Below are 24,837 nucleotides of genomic sequence, written 5' to 3'. Positions count from 1 at the left end.
CCATCTTTAATTAAGAATATGAGCAATGAAACTTAATTAGATCACCAAACTTAAAAGTCACAATTCTTAAGCAAACAATAATTCTGAGGGAAAAATGCTGTATGTGAAGGTACAGTAAGTCTATTTTTCACTGTTTTACATATAAGCCTAATAAATATAACAATTACAAGATGGCTTTTTATTACAGGTATAGATATGTATGCACTACAGATATATGATTCTGATAAAGGGGGCAAAAGAAGAACCGAACGTTAACAAAATATTAGTTCAAATTACTTTCTCCAAAAAATGTATGGTGGAACCATTTTCCTCAAATGTTTTCTGCAAAATGTGCTTATCAAGATCCTTGTACAAACACATTTTTTTTTGGACAGAGCTGAGTATTTTAAAAAGGCACAAAAAGAGTTTTCGTAAAATAAAATAATGGTAGTAATAGTGGTGGAAACTACTAGAGGTTTCATCACAGATGTTTACCATTTACTTTTAAGGATGTGGCATATGAGCCCGTAAAGCACTGGCTTGGATTCTGATTTTTACTGACTCTGGTTCCCAGCAGTATAATCCCTTTTATTCTTTCAAGGAACAAACAACAACAGAAATCGTCTCCCACTCGGACAATACACTGAGGCACAGACAAATAGTCTACAAACTCCTCTAATGGAGGAAAAAACCAACTCGGGCTAGAAAATACGTAATTAAAATACATCTCCCCTCTGAATTTTTTTTGCTCAAACTGGAATTGCATCTGCTTTAAAATATGTAACTGGCATCTCAAATCTCTAAAATGGGCAACGTACTAAAATGGAGAAAGATCACCCTCATTTGTCCCAAATTCGTAGTTCTAAGCCGGATTATGAGAAGGGCGTCAAGAAAGGTCTTTCTTCAACGCAAGGTGGGTGGAGAAGTCCTATTTTGGTATCAGTTCCGACGAGGCAAAGGTTCAAAAACACGCAGCCCGTCCGTCGCGTCCACAACTTTCGGGGGTCCCAAGGAAGGGTGCAGGAAGGGTGCAGGCCTGCCTCTTCCTCAGACCCCAGGCCCCAGGTGTTCCGCCCCGAGCCTCTCCAGCGCCCTCCCCTTCGCCACGCAGCCTCGCTAGAGAAGAACATCCACATACAAAGAGCTTCAACTGCCCAGAGCCTCCGAGGGGCCGACAATCACTGCCGGTCTCAACTTGTCTGAGAGGAGGCAACCCCCCAAAGCTTCCCCACCCAGGAACACCTCTGGCCACCGAGGTCCTTCGGTCTCGCTTAGCCTGGCCCGGTACCCTTCCCTCGCGTGTCCGCGCTTACCCAAAACCAGCCGGGCTACGTCCGAGGGTAACAACATGATCCAAGCCGCAGAAGGAACGACGATCAGAGACGAGACTGGGGTAAAAGCAAACACAGCGACAGCTCCTGCGCCGCATCTCCCGGTTCCAGTGGCGGCACTGAACCCGCGGCAATTTGTCCCGCCTCTTTCTCCCCACAACGACCAATCGCTTCCGCTGGAGAGAGAAAGGCGCCGAAATGCAACCCGCCTCCGAGCTCCGCGCCGCGGTCGTCATTTCCGCCCGCACAGTTGGAGGGGTGGGGCTGACGAGAGCGAGGGGGCGGGGGGGCCGGAGCCGGAGCCCGACGGTCGGCCGCGAGCGCGAGCTCGCTCGCCATTGGTGGGCAGGGCGCAGGCGCGTTGCCTCTGACGCGGCGAATGTTTTGGGGAGACAGAATGTTTTCAGCGGCGAGCGCGTGATGCCCTTGCGCATGCGCAGACTGTTCTCTGCCCGGATTTCTTCCTAGAGAGACTGACGCTGCCAAGCCGCGCCACCTTTGAACCGGAAGCGGGAAGGGGCGCGTGGATAACGGGGTGCCAGAGCGGTGGCGCGGGAGGAGGCGAGAGGAGCGGGCGTTTGCGCTGCTGCCACCGTCGCCCGCAGTGATACCACTTGGGCCGTCGGTAGGAACCCGGAAGGTACAAAGGGACTCGTGCGCGGGAAAATCCGAGTCGACCCAGCCTGTCCTGGTCTCCACACGGGCTGTCCTCCGGAGCGGCCCAGGGCGCCCCTCTTCTCCCCTTCACACCGTCTTGCTGGCTGTCGGTCTTCAAAGCCTTCTCCTGCCTGGATCTGAGCTCCTAGCTGACATAGCAAGAACCTCCTTTAAAATGCCCGGAGTTGAAGGAACTCTTTCCTGTGCACTCCATCTTCTTGTCACCTTAGGTTTATCTAAGTGACTTGACTAAGTCATTTTTTTTTCTTTTCGTACTTCGAATACTTCTAGACAGCTAAATTTATTGAAATTTCAAGTATAGTCCGTGATTAAAGAGCATGTGTTCTGGAATCAATACCAGAGTTCGAATTCTGATGGTGCTCGGCTTTGTGATCCTCTGCACTGTCTTCCTTGTGAAGATAAGTGACACCTTAACTAATGAGCCTTAGCTGATAATCCCCCCCCCCCCCGCTAGGAACAGATAAGTAGAAAGACAACTACAGCCAGGCATAGTGGCACACGCTCGTCATTCTAGCATATGGGAGGGTCGCAGGTTCGCGGCCAGCCTCAGCTACTTAGGCCCTTTGCAACTCAGTGAGACCCTGCTTCAAAATAAAGAATAAAAAAAAGGGCTGGAGGTGTAGCTCGGAGGTAGAATGTCCCTGGGTTCCATCCTCAGTACCGGGAAAACAAACAAACAAACTACCAAGTCAAGGTGGTAACGTTCTAGAAGAGTGCTGTGCTGGTATCGGAGTGGCCCATTCTATGGACATTCAACCTGGGAGAATCAGTTTTCCGTGAGACCTGGCATTGTGTAAATTTTTCTGGAGAGTAGCAGGAGCCTTCCCCCGAGGAGGAAAAATGCTTGTAAAGGCACAAAGTGAAGACATTTCCTGAAGCTCAAGGTCAAGGTCTGGCATTGAATAAAACAGATTTGGGAGTTTTCAGTATTTTGAACTTACAGGAATGGATGTTAGCAAGGAACAAGGACTTTCTTTGAGATGTGAGTGGGAGAACCACCATCGAAAGAGACTTAGGAAGCACATAAAGAGGAAGGGACTATAATTGCTAACACTAAATGTGTGCTGTGTTTGAGGCACTGTAATGAACCTAAGTTTGTATCCTTACAGTAACACTGAGATATGTTGAGGTATTGCTTTTGGCTAAAGGTATATTATTTCTAGAAAGATCAATGTAGTTGTCAGTATCAAATTCTTCAGAGAGAATCTTACTGAAATCTCAAAAGAAATGTTAGATTTATCAATTTAAAAATTTGGTAAATTCTTCCTAAAATCAGCACCATTTCATTCAGATCTTGACTTTGTTATAATCTCCTTTGAGATGTTTCTTGACAGTTTATCTAAAGTGGTCCACTATACTGTTATTTTCTATGGTGTTTATGTTTCTTTTGAAGCATTTACCACAATTTGGAATTATGTATTGATTTTTCAGTTGTTTATTCTCCTCCTCCCCAGATACATCTCTGTGAGGGTAGGATCTGTGTCAGTTTAGTTCATTTTTTGTCTACCTATCCACAACATAGTACCTTGAACATAGGTGTGAAGTGAATATTGTTTGCATGTATCAGTGACCAAATATCCTGTTAATGTAGATAATCCTGAACTGTTTCATTTTCTTAAGAAAATATGCTTTTCTTTATCCTGACATTGCTGACAACACATTTGAATTTTAGAGCATTATTTGATATATTCTAAGAACTATTTTTTTTTCAGTATTGGGGATTGAACTCAGGGCATTCTACCTCCAAGTTGTACCCCAGCCCCATTTTTTATTTATTTTGAAAACAGGGTCTTACTAAGTTGCCAAGGGCCATACCAAGTAGTTAAGGTTGGCTGAGAATCTGTGATCCTCCTGTCTCAGCCTCCCAAGTACTGGGATTACAAGCCTATGTCACCACATCCAGCAAAACTCTTTTTCTTTTTCTTTTTTTTTTTTTTTTTTTTTTGTAGTACTGGGGGTGGAACCCAGGGACTTTACCTCCAGGCTATACTCCCAGACCTATTTTATACTTTATTTGGAAAAGAAGCTGGCTTCGAACCTGTGTGATCCTCCTGTTTCAGCCTCCCAAGCACTGGGATTACAAGTGTGTGCCCCACCACACCTGACCAGCAGGACTCTTTTAAATATTGGAATATTCAAATATTCAAATGTTAAGAATACCGTGTTCCTTTAATTACAGTGTGTCTGTAGTTGTACAGTTAGGTCTATTTATCAATATTACAGTCTCAAGTAATTACACATAGGCATGCTCAGTGGAGAACATTGCCTTGGGCCCCGAGTTTAATCTCTAGCATCAACAAGTAAATGAGATAAAATAATTGTTTATTTACATAAAAATATATGTGTTTTATTTTTCAGAATAGAACGTGTGTTTTGAAATCCTCAACAATGAGTTTAGCACTTAATGATCTGCTTATTTGCTGCCGGCAACTAGAACATGATAGAGCTACCGAACGAAGGGTAGTAAATTACTTAAACTTTATTTTTCCTTGAAACAAATATGTGATTGGTGGCACATTATTATGTTTTCACTTTTCATTTTCAGAAAGAAGTTGAAAAGTTTAAGCGCCTGATTCGGGATCCTGAAACAATTCAACATTTAGATAGACATTCAGATTCCAAACAAGGAAGATATTTGAATTGGGATGCTGTTTTTAGGTATTCTATTCATTTTTTTTTTCTCTTTCACTTTTATTTCTGATGTGATATTATTTTCGCATTAAGCCTTTACTTTGCTCCTTTACATTATAATGCCTTGCACATGAAGTTGGCACTTAATAGTTATCCAAAGCATAATTTTTAAAGGACATTCATATAGAATGTTTAAAGTGTTATTTTTCAACAAAGCATTCTTCACCTAAGACTGAGAAAGAATTTCTTTCTTTTTTTTTTTTTTTTTTTTTGCGGGTCTGGGGATGGAACTCAGGGGCATTTGACTTCTGAGCTACACCTATTTTTTATCTGAGCTGCTCTATTTTTTATTCTTTATTTTGAAACTGGGTCTCACTGAGTTGCAGAGGGCCTCACTAAGTAGCTGAGGCTGTCCACGAACCGCGATCCTCCAGGTCTCAGCCTCCCGAATGCTGGGATTACAAGCGTGCACCACCATGCCCGGCTAAGAATTTCTTAAATATAAATTAGTTTATAAGAATTCATTTCAAATTAGAGAAAAATTAAATTACAATAAAATGCTTATTTTATTACTTTGAAATCTCTAAGTATTTTATGATTAAAAGTAAACTGTCCTAAGTTAAATTATGGTAAAATAAGTAAAAGAAAAACTTTCAGATAAATGCAGTTAAAAAGCAAAGAGAATCTTAGGCAATAATAATAAACGATTGTTGGAAAGGAGTGGAAACAAGATTGAAATATCTTTACACCAAGATATAATTGCCAACCATGAAGTTTATTTATAAATAAAAACAAATTGTAAGACTGAAGAAAGATAAAGTGTGTGTGTGTGTGTGTGTGGTACTTGGGTTTGAACCCAGGGGCATTCTATTTCCGAGCTACACCCCCAGCCCTATTTTTTATTCTTTATTTTTTTATTTTTGAAACAGAGTCTCACTAAGTATTTTGTTTGAAACAGGGCCTCACTAAGTAGCTGAGGCTGGCCACGAACCTGTGATCCTCTTGTCTCAGCATCCCAAGTACTGGGATTACCAGCAATTGCCATCACTCCTAGCTGAAGTATTTTAAATTAATATAGAAAACTGATGTTATTATATAAACTCAAAATAGCATTTGCAGTCAAGAGGAAATATGTATAGTTGTTTTTTAGTATTTTAAAGCTCTTATTTGGTAGTAGACTGTTATGGATTTGTCTTTTTTTTTTTTTTTTTTTGGTGGTGATACTGGGGTTTCTGGAAGCCCTTTTACATCCAGGCTACACTCCCAGACCTGTTTTATATTTTTGAAACAGGGTCTCTTAAGCCAGCGTGGCTAGCTTCGAACCTGCGCGATCCTCCTGTCCAAGCATGGGGATAACAAGAGTGTGCCACCATGACCGGCTAGACTGTTATTGATTTGAAGTCATGGTGTGAAAAATGCATGTTTCTTTTTCTCTTGCTACTTGGTTTATTTTAGAAACCATAGATAATTATTTTCTAAAGATAAATATTGTTTTATGTAAGTTATTAGGCCAGAGTAGCACCCAATGCTACTGGCTAGTCATGAACATCTTCTAGGCAGGCTTCATTTAAAAGCTAAAAACATAGCTGGGCAATTCGGTACACACTTGTAATCTCAGTACCTGGAATGCTGAGAGGAGGATTGCAGGTTTGTGGCCAGCCTCCACAACTTGTGAGACCTGCAACATATTGAGACATTATTTCAAAATAAGAACAAAACAGGGCTGGGGGTGTAACTTGGAGATAGAATGCCCCTAGGTTCATAGGTTTAATCCCTAGTTCTGAGAAGAAAAAAAAAAGCTGAAAGCATAACCAATTGTGGAGGATTGAGATCTATTATTTGCATTATAAGCTTTTAATGATAAATTGAGGATGTAAGTAGTAAAATAGACAATCACACAGGTAGATTCCTTGAACATTGGGAGCTTTGCAGGCCAGACTTTATATTGGTGTTGAAGGAGTTAGACCTTGAAAAAGACCTTTATTTCATTCAGCTGATATGTTAAAGCAACGTGGTTTAAGAGATGCTCTTTGTGATGACATGATAACTTGTGTGAAATTACACAAATTTGAGCAGTAATGAGTTTGAAAGTCTGTTTTTCTTCTTGAAGATTTTTACAGAAATATATTCAAAAAGAAACAGAATCTTTGAGAACAGCAAAACCAAATGTATCAGCCTCAACACAAACCTCCAGACAGAAAAAGATGCAAGAAATCAGTAGTTTGGTTAGATATTTCATCAAATGTGCAAATAAAAGTAAGTGATGTATACTATGAATAAATGGCATAATATGTTACAATAGCATAAGTTTGTTTTAAATATGGTAGCATCAAATTAAGTGCTGATTTATAGTACATAAAATGATTTGTGTGTGTGTGTGGGACTGGGAGTGGAACTCAGGCTTTCTACCTCCAGGCTATACTCCCAGACCTTTTTTTAATATTTTATTTGGGAACAGGGTCTCACTAAGTTGCTGAGAGTCTCACTAAGTAGCTCATTTTGAACCTGTGTGACCCTCCTGTCTCAGCCTCTTAAGCGCCGGGATTACAAGTGTGTGCCACCACGCCCGGCCGTACATATAATGATTTTTAAATACTATCGATTCAGCCATCCATGGTGTCATGTGTCTTTAATTTCTGTACTTGGAGGCAGAGACAGGAGAATCCCAAGTTTGAGACTAGTCTTGGCAACCTTACTGAGACCCTCATCAACTTAGGAAGACCCTGTTTCAAACTAAAAAGTACAAAAAAGGAGCTGTTATGATGGTGCATGCCTGTATTCCTAGTACTGAGGAAGCTGAGGTCGGAAGACTGTAGGTTCCAGGTGAGCCTCAGCAACTTATTAAAACCCTGTTTCAAAATAAGAAATAAAATGAGTCTGGGGATATAGTTCAGAAGTAAACACCTCTGAGTTCAATTCCCCAGCATCAACACACAAAAAGAATTAAATATAAAAAGGGGGCTGAGGTATATAGTTCAGGTAAGATGTTTCTAGGTTTGATCCTCAATACTAAAATAAATAAATAAGTGAGTAAATAAGTAAAAGTTCAAATGTTTGCAGGAATTTATGCAAGCGTAAAATAATAGAATCTCAGAATTGAAATAATTCAAATTATTATTTCAACTCCTCATTCTTATCTTTTTTTCTGTTTCCATACCATTTAGGTAGAAGTACAGTCTTAATGATTAAAATGCCTTTTCAGGCTTTCTTTTTTGTCTTTGAACAGCTTTAGGAGTATTGAAACTCTTTCTTCTTTTGTTACTGCTTCCGGCTTCTGGGATTATACAAAAAATTATTTTTTTGGTGTGACATCCTTCATGATATTTGAAGGTAGTTATATTTTTTCCCTCAGTCTTCTCTCTAAGGTAAATTGATCTACTTCCTTCAGCTCATATGACCTAGTTTTTAATTTTGCTCTCTTCTGAATATTCTTGAGTTTAATTACATAACATTTAATCTCTTTGTTGTATTCTGATTGGTATAGGACTTGCATACTTTTTATTGTATACTTTTTCTTTTGTGGATTGAACCCAGGGTTCAATCTACCTCTGAACTGTACTCCCAGTTCTTTTTTATTTATTTTGAATCAGAGTTTCACTAAGTTACAGAGGGCCTCCCTCAGTTCCTAAGACTGGCTGTGAACCTGCCATCATCCTGTCTTAGCCTCTGAAGTACTGAGATTACTGGTGTGTGTCACCATGCCTTGTGTCTATTGTATAATATAATATTAATATCACATTAATTTCTTTGGTAGTCAAAACCTACATTCAGCTAGTATTGTGCTTGCTATCACTTAAGGAAAAAATATTTTAAAAACCCAGAAAAATAAAACCCAGGTCCTTTTTTTGCTACTGATAAGCAACGTATCTCTTGAACTTGTACTGTTGATATTTTGAAGAGTTGATATTTTAATACCAAAAATGCAGGATCCTAGTAACTTTTACAAAGGAAATGGGCTTGACATGAAGCCGAAAGCTAGAAAAGAAAACATTGATTTGTTTAGAGACTCTTGGGTTCACACTGTATCTTGCGGTTAAGGTTGTGGCTTTGTGATTATCAACTTTAGTTTTAAGAATCAGAAAAGCCCAGATGTTCGTAGATATTTCGTGGAGGTACACACATTGTTAGTGAATGATATTTTAGAATGATGATGGAAGACTTGAGTCCAAAGAACAATTGTTTAGAAAAAGTTCTGCTTCCAGTTTGTGTGGACAGCCCCAAGCCCTTGTTAGAGACTTCAGCAGAGTTAAAGGAAAGCTGCACTGAAATCATCTGTACCTATTTTTGCCTAGCATTATAGCCATGTATCTACTTTTGCCCAGTGTTATAGCCTTGTATCCAGTTAAATTTTGTATTCTTTGTTAGGAATGTTGGACTTTTTTTTTTGGTACTGGGGGCATTCAACCTCTGAGTTACCCAGCCCTATTTTATTTTTTATTTTGATACAAGATCTTGCTAAGTTGCTGAGTACCATACTAAGTTGAACCCACAACCCTCCTGTCTCGGCTTCCCAAGTACTAGGATTACAGTACTGCCACATGCCTGGCATAATTTATATGTACCAAGTGAAAGATACCATGCTAGAGAAGTTTGTAGCTTTTAATTTTACCTTGCAGTGAAATAAAGCCTGAAGTTTTATAACTAATGATGCAACCGCGTATAGGCACATACATGTAATCCCTGTGCTTGGGAGGCTGAGACAGGAGGATCCTAGGTTTGTGGCCAGCCTCAGTAACTTAGTGAGGTCCTCTGCAACTTAGAGAGACTTTGTTTCAAAATAAAAATAAAATAGTGCTGGGGTGTAGCTCATAGGTAGTATTCCCCTGTTTTCATCCCTGGTATCACACTCAAACAAAACTAATGATGGATATTACACTTGAAAATATAATAATATGCTGGGCGTGGTAGCGCACGCTTGTAATCCTCGTGCTTGTGAGGCGGAGACAGGAGGATCGCCCAGGTTAGCAGCCAGCCTTGCTGGCTTAAGAGACCCTGTTTCCAAAATAAATAGGTCTGGGAATGTAGCCCAGAGGTAGAAGGGTTCCATCCCCAGTACCACCAAAAAAAAAAAAAAAGAAAAGAAAAGAAAATATAACAATATATTGGCTTACAACAAAGAGTGAAGTTATCAATACAAAATAACTTAAATAGTTTTAAAATGCCGCTTATATTTAGAATTTGCTTTCTTTTAAGTTGGACTTTGTAGCTTAAACTTCCGTGAACTTGGAGCAAAACTGGAAGCTACCTTACTTCCTTACCTCACTAATTCAATTTTTTTTCTTTCAAAAAGTTGAAGGGTTCATAGGAATTTAAACACATGTCCAGGTTTTGCCAGATTTGCTTAGCATTATACACAAAATAGTATGAAAGAAGCCGATATTAAAAAAATAGGGGGCAGCTGAGAAGGAACAAGTAAGCAAAAATTGTTCATTCCTGTATTAGTTTGTTCCTATGTACGCAAAGAAGAGAGCCTGGAAAATAGAAAACCAAGCAATGAAGAATGTTAAGTTTCATGATGTTCCTTAAAATTTCTGCGTTTCCTTTTCATCTTGTCTCAGCCTCCTGTGTATTGGGATTACAGGCATGTGCCACCGTATTTTACTTCTTATATTTAATTTTAAGATTAGCTGGGCATGGTGGTGCGCGCTTGTAATCCCTGCATTTGGGAGGTGGAAACAGGAGGATCATGCAGGTTCGAAGCCAGCCTTGTTGGCTTAAGAGACCCCGTTTCCAAATAAAATATAAAAAATAATGTAGCCCAGAGGTAGAAGGGTTCCATCCCCGGTACCACCAAAAAAAAAAAAAAAATAATAATAATAATTTTAAGATTAGATCAGTATTGATGTATAACATTTCAGCTGTGGCATTAATATGATTTGCTGAAAACGAGAATTAAGTTATTTTAAAATGTAATCTTACTAACTTTAAGAGTATGTATCTAGCCGGGCGTGGTGGCGCACTCTTGTAATCCCCGTGCTTGGGAGGCGGAGACAGGAGGATTGCGGAGACAGGAGGATCGCGCAGCCGCGCTAGCTTAAGAGACACTGTTTCCAAAAAAAAAAAAAAGTATAAAATAGGTCTGAGAGTGTAGCCCGGAGTTAGAAGTGTTTCCAGGAACCCCAGTACCACCAAATTAAAAAAAAAAAAGTATGTATCTATTAATGCTGAATTTTTAGACTCTCAAATAATATGCTGTTAAAATTACAGCCTTACCTATTTGTATGTCATTTGTATGGTGTTGTTGGACTTTGTAGTAAATTTGCTTTTCTGGGTAAATAGCCTCCTTGTGGTCTTGTTAGCCTAATAAGGTCATTCTTTATAAAAGTACCAAGAACTTTGGTTCATTTCCAGTCTTATGTCAGAAATTGTGAATTATTAAGGATAGAATAAATTATTGCTTTTATTAGTACATATTTCTGCAGGGATTGGCAGACTTTAAAAACATATTAAATGTTTTTGACGTTATGGGCCATATATTCTCTGTTCTAGTTACTCAGCTCTGCTGTTTTTGCATAAAAATAGCCGTAAACTATAGTAAATTCATGAGCATTACTGTAGTCTACCAAATCTTTATATTTACACAAAAAGGCAGCTGGCTGAATTTTACTCTCATGCCATAGTTTGCCTATCTCTGCTGTGTGAGGAGAGTAATTTCCCAAATGTAGTTTTTTTCAAAATTTGTTTTCATTGCAAGTGATCTTTATTTTTTTGTTAGTATCTTATGTGTTTTGATATATTAATTTTATTTTTAAACAGGAGCACCCAGGCTAAAATGTCAAGAACTCTTAAATTATGTCATGGATACAGTAAAAGATGCATCTGATGGTGTTACTTATGGAGCTGATTGTAGCAACATACTACTCAAAGACATTCTTTCAGTGAGAAAATACTGGTGTGAAATATCTCAGCAACAGTGGCTAGGTATGTTAATGGATTTTTTTTTTTTACTTGTGAAATGAAATTTTGCCAATAAAAGTATTCAGAGTCCTTCTATTTCCCTCAATGACCTACCAGTACTTTAGTGAATTTGTATGGTTACAGTATCTGACCCTTAACTTTCATTTATTATATACCTTCTGCGTGAAGTCACTAATAACATATTAGGTACCTGCGATTAGCACTGAAATTACAGATTTGGAAGATGCCATCCCTTGTCCTCAAGGAATTTACAGCCTAATGGTGGTGGTGGGGGAACTTTCAAGAAAATAAAGCTGGGCATGGTGGTGCACGCTTGTTATCCCAGCATTCAGGAAGCTGAGACTAGAGGATCGTGGTTTGCAGACAGTGTCAGCTACTTAGCAAAGCCCTTCACAACTCAGTGAGACCCTGTTTCAAAAATAAAAAGACTGAGCAGGGTGTGGTGGCACACACTTGTAATCCCAGCATTCAGGAGGCTGAGACCGGAGGATCACGGTTCACATACAGCCTCAGCTACTTAGTGAGGCCCTTTGCAACTCAGTGAGACCCTGTTTCAAAATAAAGAATAAAAAATAGGGCAGGGGGTATAGCTCAGAGGTTGAATGCCCCTGGGTTCCATCCCTAGACCACAAAAATAAATAAATAAATAAATGAAAAAATAAAGAGCCTGAAAAAATAGGGCTGGGGGTATAGCTTGGAGATAAAATACCCCTGGATTCATCTCTTACAGGTATGTTTGGGTACAGTGGGTAGAAAGAACAGTGATACCTAAACTGAATGGTGATTAAAGTAGAAAGAGGGAAACTTTAAAAGAGAAAAGTGAAAGCAAGAGCGCTTCAAGCTGAAAAGGATGTGGTTGACATCTTCAGCATTGTATAAATTATCAAACACGAGCTGGGTATGGCAGTTCATGCCTGTAACTCTAGTACTTGGGAGGCTGAGACAGCATGATTGTGGGCTCAAGATCAGCCTCAGCACCTTAGGCTCTCGGAAACCTAACAAGACTCTGTTTCAAAACAAATAATAAAAAGCACTGAGTGATACCATTTAAAAGACTGGATGCAACCTAGCTTAATAGTGTAATGGTGCAAATTTTTTTTTCATTATCAGCTGGAAGTGTAACATATATGTACAAAAGCTAAAAATGGAATAATATGCTACACTTTACACTAAAAATCTATTACTGTGATTGGTTTATAATTAAGTCCATGAGACGTATAGGAAGTCTCTACACACACATTAGTGACCAGATGTAGTTTGCTTATTTATAGCATATTTCTTTTGGACAAACTAGTGGTGGACACAATTGGGTCACAGTAGAGTTCTAAAAAATATTTGGTTTTGGTCTTTCTTCAGATTTTGGGCTCTGAATGACCTACGCTGAAGTAATTGGCTCCTTTTTAAAATGTACCATCATTTGACCAGCGTCCTTGGAGCCTAGTAGAAAGTTAGGTGCTGAGACTATATACAGGGGTTTTCAGCAGATTGCAAAGGCACACTTGCTTATGAGTCAACCACTAAGGAATCTAGTACCTTTAAAGTTTGATCTCTAGTCCCTCAAATTGGCATTTGGTAATTTTTGTGCTAAAGTACGCTGATAAATTTAGCTGAGAAGTAAAATTGACTTGAGTGTCCTTTAAGTAATTTTAAGAACTAGTTTTGAAAACTTGAAGCCTGCTGGGTGTGGTGGCGCACACTTGTAATCCAGCATTCAGGAGGCTGAGACCAGAGGATTGTGGTTTGTGGACAGCCTCAGCTACTTAGTGAGGCCCTCCGCAACTTAGTGAGACCCTGTTTCAAAATAAAGAAAAAAAAAAAATAGGGCAGGGGATGTAGCTCAGAAGTCAAATGTCCCTGGGTTCCATCCCCAGACCTGCAAAAAAAAAAAAGAAAAAAGAAAAAAGATAACAAAACCTGAAGCCTAGCCTGGTGGTGCATGCCTGTAATTCTAGTATTTGGGAGGCTGAGACAGAAGGATCTCAGGTTTTCAAATCAGCCTCAGCTATTTAGTGAGGCTCTCTGAAATTTAGTGAGACTGTTTTACAATAAAGAATAAGAAACAAGCTTGGAGGTAGAAAGCCACTGGGTTTAATCCCAGTACCACACACACAAAAAAAAAAAAAAAGAAAAGAAAACTTGAAATAGTGGATTTTCAGTTTATGAACATTTGCCCCAAAGTATAGTCTTTGGAGTCCAATGATCCAGGGAAATTATAACATTAACAAGTTTTCTTTTTTTTTTTGAGGGTCTGGGGATGGAATCCAGGGGCATTTGACCTCCGAGCTACACCCCCTGCTCTATTTTTTATTCTTTAATAAGTAGCTGAGGCTCTCCATGAACCACGCTCCTCTGGTCTCAGCCTCCCAAATGCTGGGATTACAAGTGTTCGCCACCATGCCCGGCTTTTAACAAGTATTTTATGTGTATGTAGTGGATGCTTTTTATTAAGAAAAAACTCAAACTCTGAGATGTGATTAATTTATTATTATTATTATTTTTTATTATTATTATTATTTTTTTTGGTGTTACTGGGGTTCCTGGAAACCCTTCTACCTCTGGGTTATACTCCCAGACCTATTTTTATACTTTTTTTTTTTTTGGAAAGAGGGTCTCCTAAGCCAGCGCGGCTGGCTTCGAACCTGCGCGATCCTCCTGTCTCCGTCTCCCAAGCGCGGGGATTACAAACGTGTACCACCACGCCCGGCTAATTTTTTTTTTTTTTTTTTTTTTGCGTGTGTGGTACTGGGGGTGAAAACCAGGGGCATTCTAACTTCAAGCGACACCTCCAGTCCTATTTTTTATTCTTTATTTGGAAACAGGGTCTCACTGAATTATAAAGGGCCTCACTAATTAGTAGCTGAGGCTGTCCTCGAATGGCAATCCTCCTGTCTCAGCCTCCCAAATGCTGGGATTACAAGTGTGCAGCACCACACCCAGCCAATAAATTTTTTTTATTTGGGGGAAATCAAGAAAAGGTACACTTAATCCTTAGCAAAAATTGAGCATAGTTTTTCAGCATTTACCTTTAAGGTTTAAATTATAATTTCAAAATGTTTAGACATTTTTTTATAAAGGGCACTGACTATGGTAATGCATTCTTGTAATCCCAATACTTGGAAGGCTGAGACAGGAGGATCACAGGTTTGCTGCCAGCCTCAGCTACTTAGTGAAGCCCTGGAAAAATTAGTGAAATTCTGTTTTAAAATAAACAATAAAAAATAGGGCTGGGGGTTTAGCTCTGAGGTAGAATGCTTGTTGGTTCAATCTTCAGTAGTGCAAAAAAAAAAAAAATTAAAGGGGTATAGCTCAGAAGTAGAATGTTCCTGGGTTCAATTCCTAATATCAAAAAGAAAGAAAGAAAAAAAAGAGTTACAGGAGAGCATTCAGTGGGTTAGGCAAATAACAGGTAAGATAGTAGAAATAAAATGTATATTATTATTGTCAGCATACAAATTTTATTAGTGCTGTGTTATTCAGAAGTACTGTTGATTTTTATGTATTGGCTTTGTATCCTAGGACCTTGTTAAAATCACCTGTTATATCTAGGACCTTATTTGTAGGTTCTTTGTGATTTTTCTCTATAGACAATCATGTCATCTCTAAGCGGTATTTTTTTCTTCCTTTTTGAGTCATGTAGTTTTTATTTATGTTTTTGGCTTTATTACACTGGCTAGGATATTTAATATTTTTCCTCTGGTGGTTTAAAAAAAAGGGGCTCTGTGCATGTATATGTTCCTATCACTTTGAACTTCATTACAATGTGGGATTCAATGTACCAATAAAAGTATATTTAAAATTTAACACAGTTTATCATTTCAGTCATTTTTAAATAGCATTTAAGCACATACATATTGTATAACTATCCCCTCTACCTCTAGAACATTTTCTTTATACCCATTTGCTGTGGTCTGGATATGGTTTGAGTTTGTCCCTAAGGGTTCATGTGTTGGGCAGTGCTCCTTATTGTGGCAGTGAAATAGTGGAGGGAACTTTTAGAGAGTCTAGTTTTAGACCATTGGAGGCATGTCCTTGGAGTGATTATGGTAGTTTTCCTGGGATCCCTGAGTTACTCTTGAGAGCGCAAGTTGTTATAAAAGCTTCAACTTTGACTTCCTGCCTGGCCATGTCATCTCTTATTGTGATGCTATCTGCCATGAAGCCATCACCAGAGTTGAAACTCTAGAACTATGAACTAAATAAACCTCTTTTCTTTATAAAGTCACTCAGCCTCAGGTTTTTCATTATAGTAACAGAAAATGACCTAATAGCTACTATTCAACTTTTTATCTCTGAATTTGACTATTCTAGGCACTTTGTTGTTATGGATTGAATGTTTGTATCCCCACAAAACTCATGTAGTTTTATCACTTGGGTGATTTGAATAACAAGTGATGAGAGCAGAGAACTTTACCTTGTTTCTGATCTTAGGGGAAGTGTTTACTGTTTGACCAGTAAGCAAGTTATTAGCTATTAATTCAGGTTGAGGTTGTTTTCTTTTGTTCCTAGTTGCAGCCAGGAATGGGTCTTACATTTTTTTTTCTTAAAAAATTTAAGCCAGGCATGGTGGCACATGCTTGTAATCCCCGTGCTTGGGAAGCGGAGACAGGAGGATCACACTGGCTTGAAGTGAGGCTTCAGAGACCCTGTTTCCAAATAAAAATATAAAATAGGTCTGGGTGCGTAGTCCGGAGGTAGAAGAGTTTCCAGGAACCCCAGTACCACAAAAATAATAATAATAATAATAATAATAATAATAATAATAATAATAATAATACTAGCTGGGCGTGGTGGCGCACGCTTATAATCCATTCTGTGTTTGGGAGGCTGAGACAGGAGGATCGCACAGGTTTGAAGCCAGCCTCAGCTACTTAGTGAGGCTCTCAGCAACTTAGTGAGACCCTGTTTCCAAATAAAATATAAAATAGGTCTGGGAGTGTAGCCCAGAGGTAGAAAGCCTCTGGGTTCTACTCCCAGTTCCACCAAAAAAAATAAAAATAAAAATAATTATTTTAATGGTGCATTATAATCTCACATTATTGATAGGGACATGCATACATGCATGTAGTACTTGTTGAGCTTTCCTCCAGTTCCCTACCCAACTAGAAAAGAAAGGTCTCAGCCTGTTATGGTGGCACATGCTTTTAATCCCAGTACTTGGGAGGCTGAAACAGGAGGAATGCAGATTGAGGGTCTGCCTCAGCAATTTAGTGAGACCCTGTTTCACAATAAAATAAAATAGGGCTGGGGGTATTTCTTAGAGTTAGAATGCCTCTGCTTTCAGTCCCCAGTACCACAAAAAGAAAACAATAGAAAAGGATCTCAATCAATAATCTAAACATCTTCAAACTAAACACACACACACACACACACACACACACACACACTAAAAAAACCCTGACACTTGAAAACTAGAAGGGCAGAGATCAATGAAGCTAAAAATAGAAAAAAAAGAGTAGCCAATGAAAGAAAAGATTACTCTTTGAAAAAAATTTAAATTGATAATCTTTAAAATAGAGTGACTAATATTGAAAGAGACAAGGTACAATTTTTTCCCCTTTGATACTAGAGGTTGAATCCAGAGGCATTCTACCTCTGAGCTACACCCCCAGCCTTATTTTATTTTTCATTTGTTTTTTTTTATTATTTTGTGGTACTGGGGATGGAACCCAGGGGCATTCTACCTCTGACCTATACCCCCAGCCCTATTTTTTATTCTTTATTTTTGAAAACAGGTCTCACTGAGTTGCAAAGGGCCTTACTAATTAGCTGAGGCTGTTCACAAACTGTGATCTTCCTCTTTCAGCCTACCATATGCTGGGATTACATGTGTGCACCACCATGCTTGACCTTATTTTTTATTTTGAAAGTTTCTCATTCAGTTGATGAGGGATCTAACTAAGTTGCTGAGGCTGGCTATGAACCTGCAATCTTCCTGTCTCAGCCTCCTAAATTCTGGGATTACAGGTGTGTGCCACCATACCTGGTTATAAATCTTTGATATCTAAAACAAAATGGAATATAATTGCAGATACTACATTTAAATGGTAATAAAGGCATAATGTGAGCAACTCTACATGCATTAATTTAACCTAATATTTATTTACTTATTTTTTTATTCATTTTTTTTGGTACTAGGGATAGAACCCAGGGGACTTATACCCCTTAGCTTTACCCCAGATTCATTTTATTTTTTATTGGAAAACAGGGTCTTGCTAAGTTTCTGAGAGCCTCACTAAGTTGTTGAGACTGGCTTTGAAGCTATGATCCTCCTATCTCAGCCTCTTAGGTACTGAGATTACAAGTGTGCACCACCATGCCCTTCTTAACATAGCATCTAAATGGATTGATTCATGAACACTACATACTGATTTGTTGTTTTGTGGTACTGGGGATTGAACCCTAGGGGTATTCTACCTCCAAGCTACACCCAGCCCCCAGCCTTATTTATTTATTTATTTATTTATTTATTTATTTTTTATTGGTGCACTGTATTCATACATCATAGTAGGATACATACTTTTGTAGACATACATGCACACTTTTCCCAGTCAGCCCCCACCCAATCCCCACCCCATTCTCTCCCTATCCCTCCCTCCCATGCTTGGCTTAGTAGTTGACATCTAGTATTATGGCAATTTATCTAAAATTAAAAATGATAATCTCACATAACAGTTTCATTTGTCTGATACCAAGCTTTTGATGACTTAAAGATAACATTTCAATATTTCTTTTTGCTTTCTTTCTTACCAGAGAATATTTTTTTCTATTTTTTTTAGGTGAAACTATCATATATTTATATATTTATTTTTCAGAAAAAAATCTATCCTAATATGGAATATGGACTCTAGGTACCCAAAACGATCTTGAAAAAGAACAAAGCTAGAAGATAAATATTTTCTGATTTCAAACCATATAAAGCTACAATAATTGAAACAGTGTAGTACTATTCTAAAGGCAGATATATAAATCATTGGAGTTAAATAAAAGCCTAGAGCTAAAATCTTCCCTATATTGTCAAGTTATTTTTGACAAGGTTTCCACGAACATTTGGAGGTGGAAATAAAAATCTTTTAACTAAATATTGTTAAAAATAATAATTACATGGAAAAGAATAAAATTGGACCCTTACCTAATCCCATATACAAATATTAACTCAAAATAGATAATAGACCTAAATATAAATCTTAAGACTATAAACTTTTAAGAGAAAATCTGGGTCATTAAACCTCACAACATTGAAATTGGCAGTGATTTCTTGGTTATGATTTCAATGGCACAGGCAACAGAAGAGTATACAAACTCCCTAAAAAATAAAAAAATATTGTATATCCAAAGACAATGTAAACAGAGTTAACAGTTACTAATAGAATGGGATAAAATATTTCCAATTGCTATATCTGAAGGTATATTAATATTCCAACTAGAAATCCTAAAAATTAACAATAAAGGCAAACAATACAATTTAGAGATAGGTAAAAGACTAACATAAATAATGAATCTCCACAGATAACCAATCTTAGTTGTCTGTTGAATGGAAAATCTTGTTTCTCTAGTTCTGGAGTGTGTTACCTATTTCTTCTTTGTAGTTAATCTCTTTGAGTATTTTCTCTAGTGCTGGTTTTGAAGACATAAATTCCTTCAGTTTCTGTTTGTCATGGAAGCTTCTTATTTCTCCATCTAATTTGATAGAAAGTTTTGCTGGGTAGGAAATTTTTGGCTGGAAGTTGTTTTCTTTCAGAATTGGGAATATGTTACTCCAAGCCCTTCTGGCTCTCATAACTTGGTTTGGGAAGTCTGGAGTGATTCTAATTGGTTTGCCTCTGAATGTCACTTGGCCCTTTGCTTTTGTTGCCTTTAAGATTCTCTGCTTGGCTTCCACATTGGTCATTTTGACAATTATGTGGCGTGGGGATTCTCTTCTCTGATCCTGTCTAAAGGGAGTTCTATAAGTTTCCTGGACCTTTGTATCAACCTCTTGCTCTATGTTTGGAAAATTTTCTGCTATTACTTCCTTGAAGAGATTGTTGATCCCTTTGGTTTCACTTTCTTTTCCCTCCTCTATTCCAATTATTCTTAGGTTAGCTCTCTTAAAATGGGCCCATATTTCTTCAATATCAGATTCCTGCTGTCGGATATTTTTTTCTAGATTAGAAACTATGAGTTCATTTTTGGATTGCTCATTCTAAGAGCGAGATTCTGTTCTCCATGTGGTCTAATCGGTTGTTTGTGCTTTGAATTGAGGCCTTTACTTCATTAATTGCATCCTTTATCTCTTTTTGGCTCTCTCTGAGTTCTTTTCGAAGCACCTCTATTATTTCTACAGTTATTTTCCTTATTTGATCTTCTAGAAATCTCTGATTTTCTGTTTTATCGGGTTCTGATGTTGTGGGGTTGTGGGCATTTATTGCTCCAGTATTATTCCTCTTTCCCATGATTTCGGATGTTTGTGCCTTCTCTGGGTTCTTCCCTTGGGTCACTATGACTTCCCTTAAGGTGTTCTGGATCTCGAGTCAGTAGTAACTCAGACCCCACTACTCCTTTACTGGGTTTTATCACAGAGTCTCCGACCCAGAGAGTCGATAGAGGCTGCTTTAGACTGTGGGGGGTGCCAGGTTGCACGTTCTCCTATGGTGTGATATCTCTGCCGCCGCCCCTCCCCCACTGCGTCAAGTCCCAGGGATTTCTCCTCTGTGGCCCGCAATTTGACTCACTGTTCTTGAGTACGCAGATGTAGCTGTACTGGCCTCGCTGAATTTGGTGCTGCTGCCGCCGGTGGCAATATGGCGCCGCTGCTACGCCCTCGGCTATGGGGCTGGCGTTTTTCTTCTTGATTTTGATTTCTACTCTGAATCCCTGCAGCGTGTGCTGAGCTCGGCCACTGGGAGCTGTAGATGCTCTCTGCGCGGAGAAATCTCGCCTAGCTGTTCCGCAGTGGCTCACCTCGGCTTGCTGTGGCCGTCTGGTGAATTCGCCGCTGCCGCCGGCAGTATGGCGCTGCTGCCGCGTCTGCCGCATCCTTGGGCGCGAGGCCGGTGTATCTCCTCTGTGGCTCTGTTCTCAGTCCGCTTTCTCTCTGGAGCCTGGTGATTTTTTGTTTCACTGGTGATGGTGTTTTCTGGCTATGAAAGGTGCTGATTTTGTGGTAATGGAGATTTGTTGTTAGCGGGGCTCTTAAGCCCCGCTTTTTTCTCAAGGTCGCCATCTTCCCGGAAGTCCTTATTTTTTTATTCTTTATTTTGAAACAGGATCTCACTAAGTTGAAGAAGGCCTCATGAAGTAGCTGAGGCTGACCTCAAATCTGTGATCCTCCTGGCTCTGCCTCACAAGTACAAGCTTGTACCATCATGCCTGACTTTATTTTATTTTTAATTTTAAACAGGGTTTTGCTAGGTTGACAAGAGCTCACTACTTGCTGATGCTGTCCTCAAACCTGCTATCTTCTTGTATATTAAGTACTGGGAATAGGAGTGTGCACTACCGCACCTGGCTGTCCTATAACTATTAAAGAATTGAATTCGCTGGGTGTGGTGGCGCACACTTGTAATCCCAGCACTTGGGAGGCTGGGATTAGAGGATTGTGGTTCAAGGAAAGCCTCAGCTACTTAGTGAGGCCCTTTGCAACCTAGTGAGACCCGGTTTCAAAATAAAGAATAAAAAATAGGGCTGGGGATGTAGCTCGGAGGTAGAATGCCCCTGGGTTCCATCCCCAGACCCGCAAAAAAAAAAAAAAAAAAAAAAAAGAGATTAAGTTTATAATTTAAAATATTTCTTAAGGATAAGAAATGGGTGTCTACTCTTAATACAGCGTTTAAGCATTGTACTGAAGGTTCTAGCTAGGGCTCTTAGGGAAGATAAAAAATAAAAGACATAATATTTGAAAGGAAGAAATAAAACCATTCCTTTTTGCAAAAGACAGGATTGCTATAAAGTCCCAAGGAACCTACATTTAATGATGTGATTTGGGGTTTTATTTCATTTTCTCAATCAGAATCTCCTTTTTCATGTTCTGTTGTTTTACCGTCTGCTTTTTGAAAAATTTTTTGTTGTTGTTGTTACTGAATTCATGGAGGAATGGTACTTTGAAAGCATTGTACTGCATCCTTTTTGAGGAAGGTGGATTCTCTGAGACTTCTGTTGATTGTCTTATATCAGTCTTTCCCCCAATTGAGAGGGGAGTATATGGGATTTTGTGAGAACTTTTATTAGTTCCCCCAACTAGCATAAAGTAAAGCCTTGAAGTCTTTGCTTTAAACAGAGACAGACACAGTGTTGGCTTTTACTATTTCACCTTTTTCCCTAAAAGTAAAAATTGGAAATAATAAACCCCTCCTATTTCTTTCACTCCAAATTTATGTATGTAAACTCGTACTTTTTTACCACTGTCTAGATGTTTCATGTGGTGAAAACTTCTTGGAGAATATTGGTGTATAGCGAAAAGTCATACAGTATGCTGGAAATAATTTTAAAAATTATTTTCCTTACTATGTAGTGTTTGAGGTATTTATATGGCTATTACTCTTGATTTTAGTATCTGATTTTAAACCATTTATTCATTTCTGCAGAATTATGTGACATAAATAGTTGAAAAAGAAGATACACATTTGTGTAATTCTAACTCATGTTATTGAGGGCTCTTTCCCTTTACTGGAAGAAAGTCCTGGGCTAGTGACTTTACTTTTTGTTGTGATGAGACAGAATTCTCAATACATCTGCAAGCAGACACACTGAGTGCTTTCTTTCCCCCAGACTATTTTTTCAAGAGTATTTTTATAGTGAATACCCTGGGAATATGGATATGATGGCTTCTTCCACCCCAAGGACAAGTGCGCTTGCAGCCTTCATTTATAAAGAGGCTGGGTCTCTCTCCTATAATGTAGCCTACTGTTTTAACTTATGTCAGATGTCCCTCTTCCTCTTGCTTTTGGGATTGGGTGACGGATGGAAACATGAAGTAAGTATCATTGCCGTGAGGAATAAACCATCCTTTGTCTTCAATCAGGAATCTCTTGTCTTCTGTCAGCATCCATGAAGTGTCATGCTATTTGTTTGCTTACAAGTAAAGTAAAATTTAAGTACCTTCATAGTTCCTGGCATATTTTACACGTACTACATTAAACAACATTGATATAAAACACAAAACTGGAGTGTGCACTTGAGAAGTGCTTTGTCTGGCCTAGATAAAGAAACAAGCTGAAAGAAGTTAAGCAGCTTATCTAAGATCTGGCTCCTACACTTGCTTTTACACTCTATTGATTGTAGTTGTTTTAAAGGCATTTCATACAAAATAAAATTACTGATGGAATATTTATATAAATTAGACCATTTTTAAAGCTTTTTAGCTATGTGAGATTCTAGAATATTTAAGTTGAATTATATTTAACATTTGTTTTAATTTAAAAAATTTTCTTTTTTAGAATTGTTCTCTGTGTACTTCAAGCTGTATCTCAAACCTTCACAAGACATTAATAGAGTTTTATTGGCTAGAATAATTCATGCTGTGACCAAGGGCTGCTGTTCACAGACTGATGGATTAAATTCCAAATTTTTGGATTTTTTCTCCAAGGCTATTCAGTATGCAAGGTAATCTAATCTTTTTGTATTGTATTGAGTATCTACTTTATCTTACAAGGTCATATTTTAGATTAAATTACTAAAAATACTGCCTTTTAAAAATGGTTGTATTAATTGTACAAATTTATGGGGTATTGTTTGAGAATTCAATATATGTATACAGTGTGTAATGATCAAATTAGGATAGTTATAACTCCTTAAACAGTGGACTTTTATTTTGTGGTGCTGGGGATTGAACTCAGGAGCATTCTACCTCTAAGCAACATCCCCAGCCCAATATTTTTTTCTTTATTTTGAAACAGGGTCTCACTAAGTTGTGGAGGGCCTCACTAAGTAGCTGAGGCTGGCAGCAAACCCAGATCTTCCTGTCTCAGCCTCCCAAATACTGAGATTACAAGTGTATGCCACCATGACTGGCTGTGAGTATTTTTTTGATTAACACATTAATAGGCCATTTTCCACTTTTGGAAATGGACTCTTCCAGACCCTTTCTCTGGAATGTACCCCTTTATCAAGACCTTCTCTTCGACTGTACCCTTACTTTCCTTTTCTTATGTTTCCCTAAGAGATCCACACAAAATAATTGTATACATTCATGGTGTACAGTGTGATATTTCAACACATGTATGAATCTTGACCCCTGTTCTTAACCTGCTATAAAAATAAGGTGGATAAAAGACCTAAATGTAAGACATGAAACAAAACAGGGGAACTACTTTAAGGCATTGATAAGCAAAGATGTTTTGTATAAGGACCTAAAAGCAAAGATGACAAAAACAAAAACAGACAAATGGGGCTATAAAAATTAAGGAGCTTTGGCTAGGTGTGGTGGTGCATGCTTGTAATCCACCCACTCCCCCAGCTTGGGAGGTGGAGACAGGAGGATCGCTCAGGTTCAAAGCCAGCTTCGCTGGCTTAAGAGACCCTGTTTCCAAATAAAATATAAAATAGGTCTGGCAAAGGGGCCAAACACATACGCTGGAGAAAAGACAGCCTTTTCAACAAGTGGTGCTGGGAGAACTGGCTAACCATTTGTAAAAAGATGAATCTAAACCCCTATATCTCACCTAACACAGGAATCAACTCAAGATGGATCAAAGACTTAGAAATTAGACCTGAGACGGTGAAGTTAGTAGAGGAGAACATAGGTTCAACACTACAACATATTGGCACAGGCAGTAACTTTCTCAACAAAACCTCCAAAGCTCAGGAAATTAAAGCAAGAATAAACAAGTGGGATAACATTAAACTAAAAAGTTTCTTCTCATCAAAGGAAACTATCAATAACCTAAAGAGGAAGCCTACAGAATGGGAAAGGATCTTTACCAGCCACCATTCTGATAGGGGGCTAATATCCAGAGTATACAAAGAGCTCAAAAGGCTCTACACCAACAAAACAAACAACCCAATCAAGAAATGGGCAAATGAACTAAATAGACACTTCACAAAAGAAGAGATACAAAGGGCTAATAGATACATGAAAAGATGTTCTTCATCACTGGCCATCAGGGAGATGCAAATCAAAACTACACTGAGATTCCATCTAACCCCAGTGAGAGTAGCAAGCATAAAGAAATCAAACAACAACAAATGCTGGCGAGGATGTGGGGAAAGAGGAACTCTTTTACACTGTTGGTGGGAGTGCAAACTAGTTCAGCCACTATGGAGATCTGTGTGGAGATTCCTAAGAAAGGTGGGAATAGATCCACCATATGATCCAGCTATACCA

At 38.6% G+C, this 24,837-nt stretch overlaps 2 protein-coding genes across 3 annotated transcripts in view; one reads left to right on the top strand and one right to left on the bottom strand.

The window, feature by feature from the left end:
• Positions 1 to 1,329, bottom strand: part of NPAT (nuclear protein, coactivator of histone transcription) — a gene marked incomplete at both ends in the record, with an annotated part of 58,363 nt that extends 57,034 nt beyond the window's left edge. For both annotated transcript variants that reach the window (XM_080696617.1, XM_080696618.1), the window contains one exon: positions 1,293 to 1,329. In XM_080696617.1, the coding sequence (XP_080552743.1) occupies positions 1,293 to 1,329 (37 nt within the window). The remainder of the gene's footprint in view (positions 1 to 1,292) is intronic.
• Positions 1,330 to 4,376: 3,047 nt separating this feature from the next.
• Positions 4,377 to 24,837, top strand: part of ATM (ATM serine/threonine kinase) — a gene marked incomplete at both ends in the record, with an annotated part of 138,217 nt that continues 117,756 nt past the window's right edge. Inside the window, 5 exons of the mRNA XM_080715533.1 lie at positions 4,377 to 4,448; positions 4,534 to 4,646; positions 6,730 to 6,875; positions 11,376 to 11,540; positions 22,952 to 23,117. Coding sequence (XP_080571659.1) covers positions 4,377 to 4,448; positions 4,534 to 4,646; positions 6,730 to 6,875; positions 11,376 to 11,540; positions 22,952 to 23,117 — 662 coding nt within the window. The remainder of the gene's footprint in view (positions 4,449 to 4,533; positions 4,647 to 6,729; positions 6,876 to 11,375; positions 11,541 to 22,951; positions 23,118 to 24,837) is intronic.

This window comes from Muscardinus avellanarius (genome assembly GCF_963383645.1).
Source record: "Muscardinus avellanarius genome assembly, chromosome: 1".
NCBI classification, from domain to species: domain Eukaryota; kingdom Metazoa; phylum Chordata; class Mammalia; order Rodentia; family Gliridae; genus Muscardinus; species Muscardinus avellanarius.
Note: the sequence above shows the minus strand (reverse complement) of the source record. Positions and strands in the feature narration are given on the sequence as shown.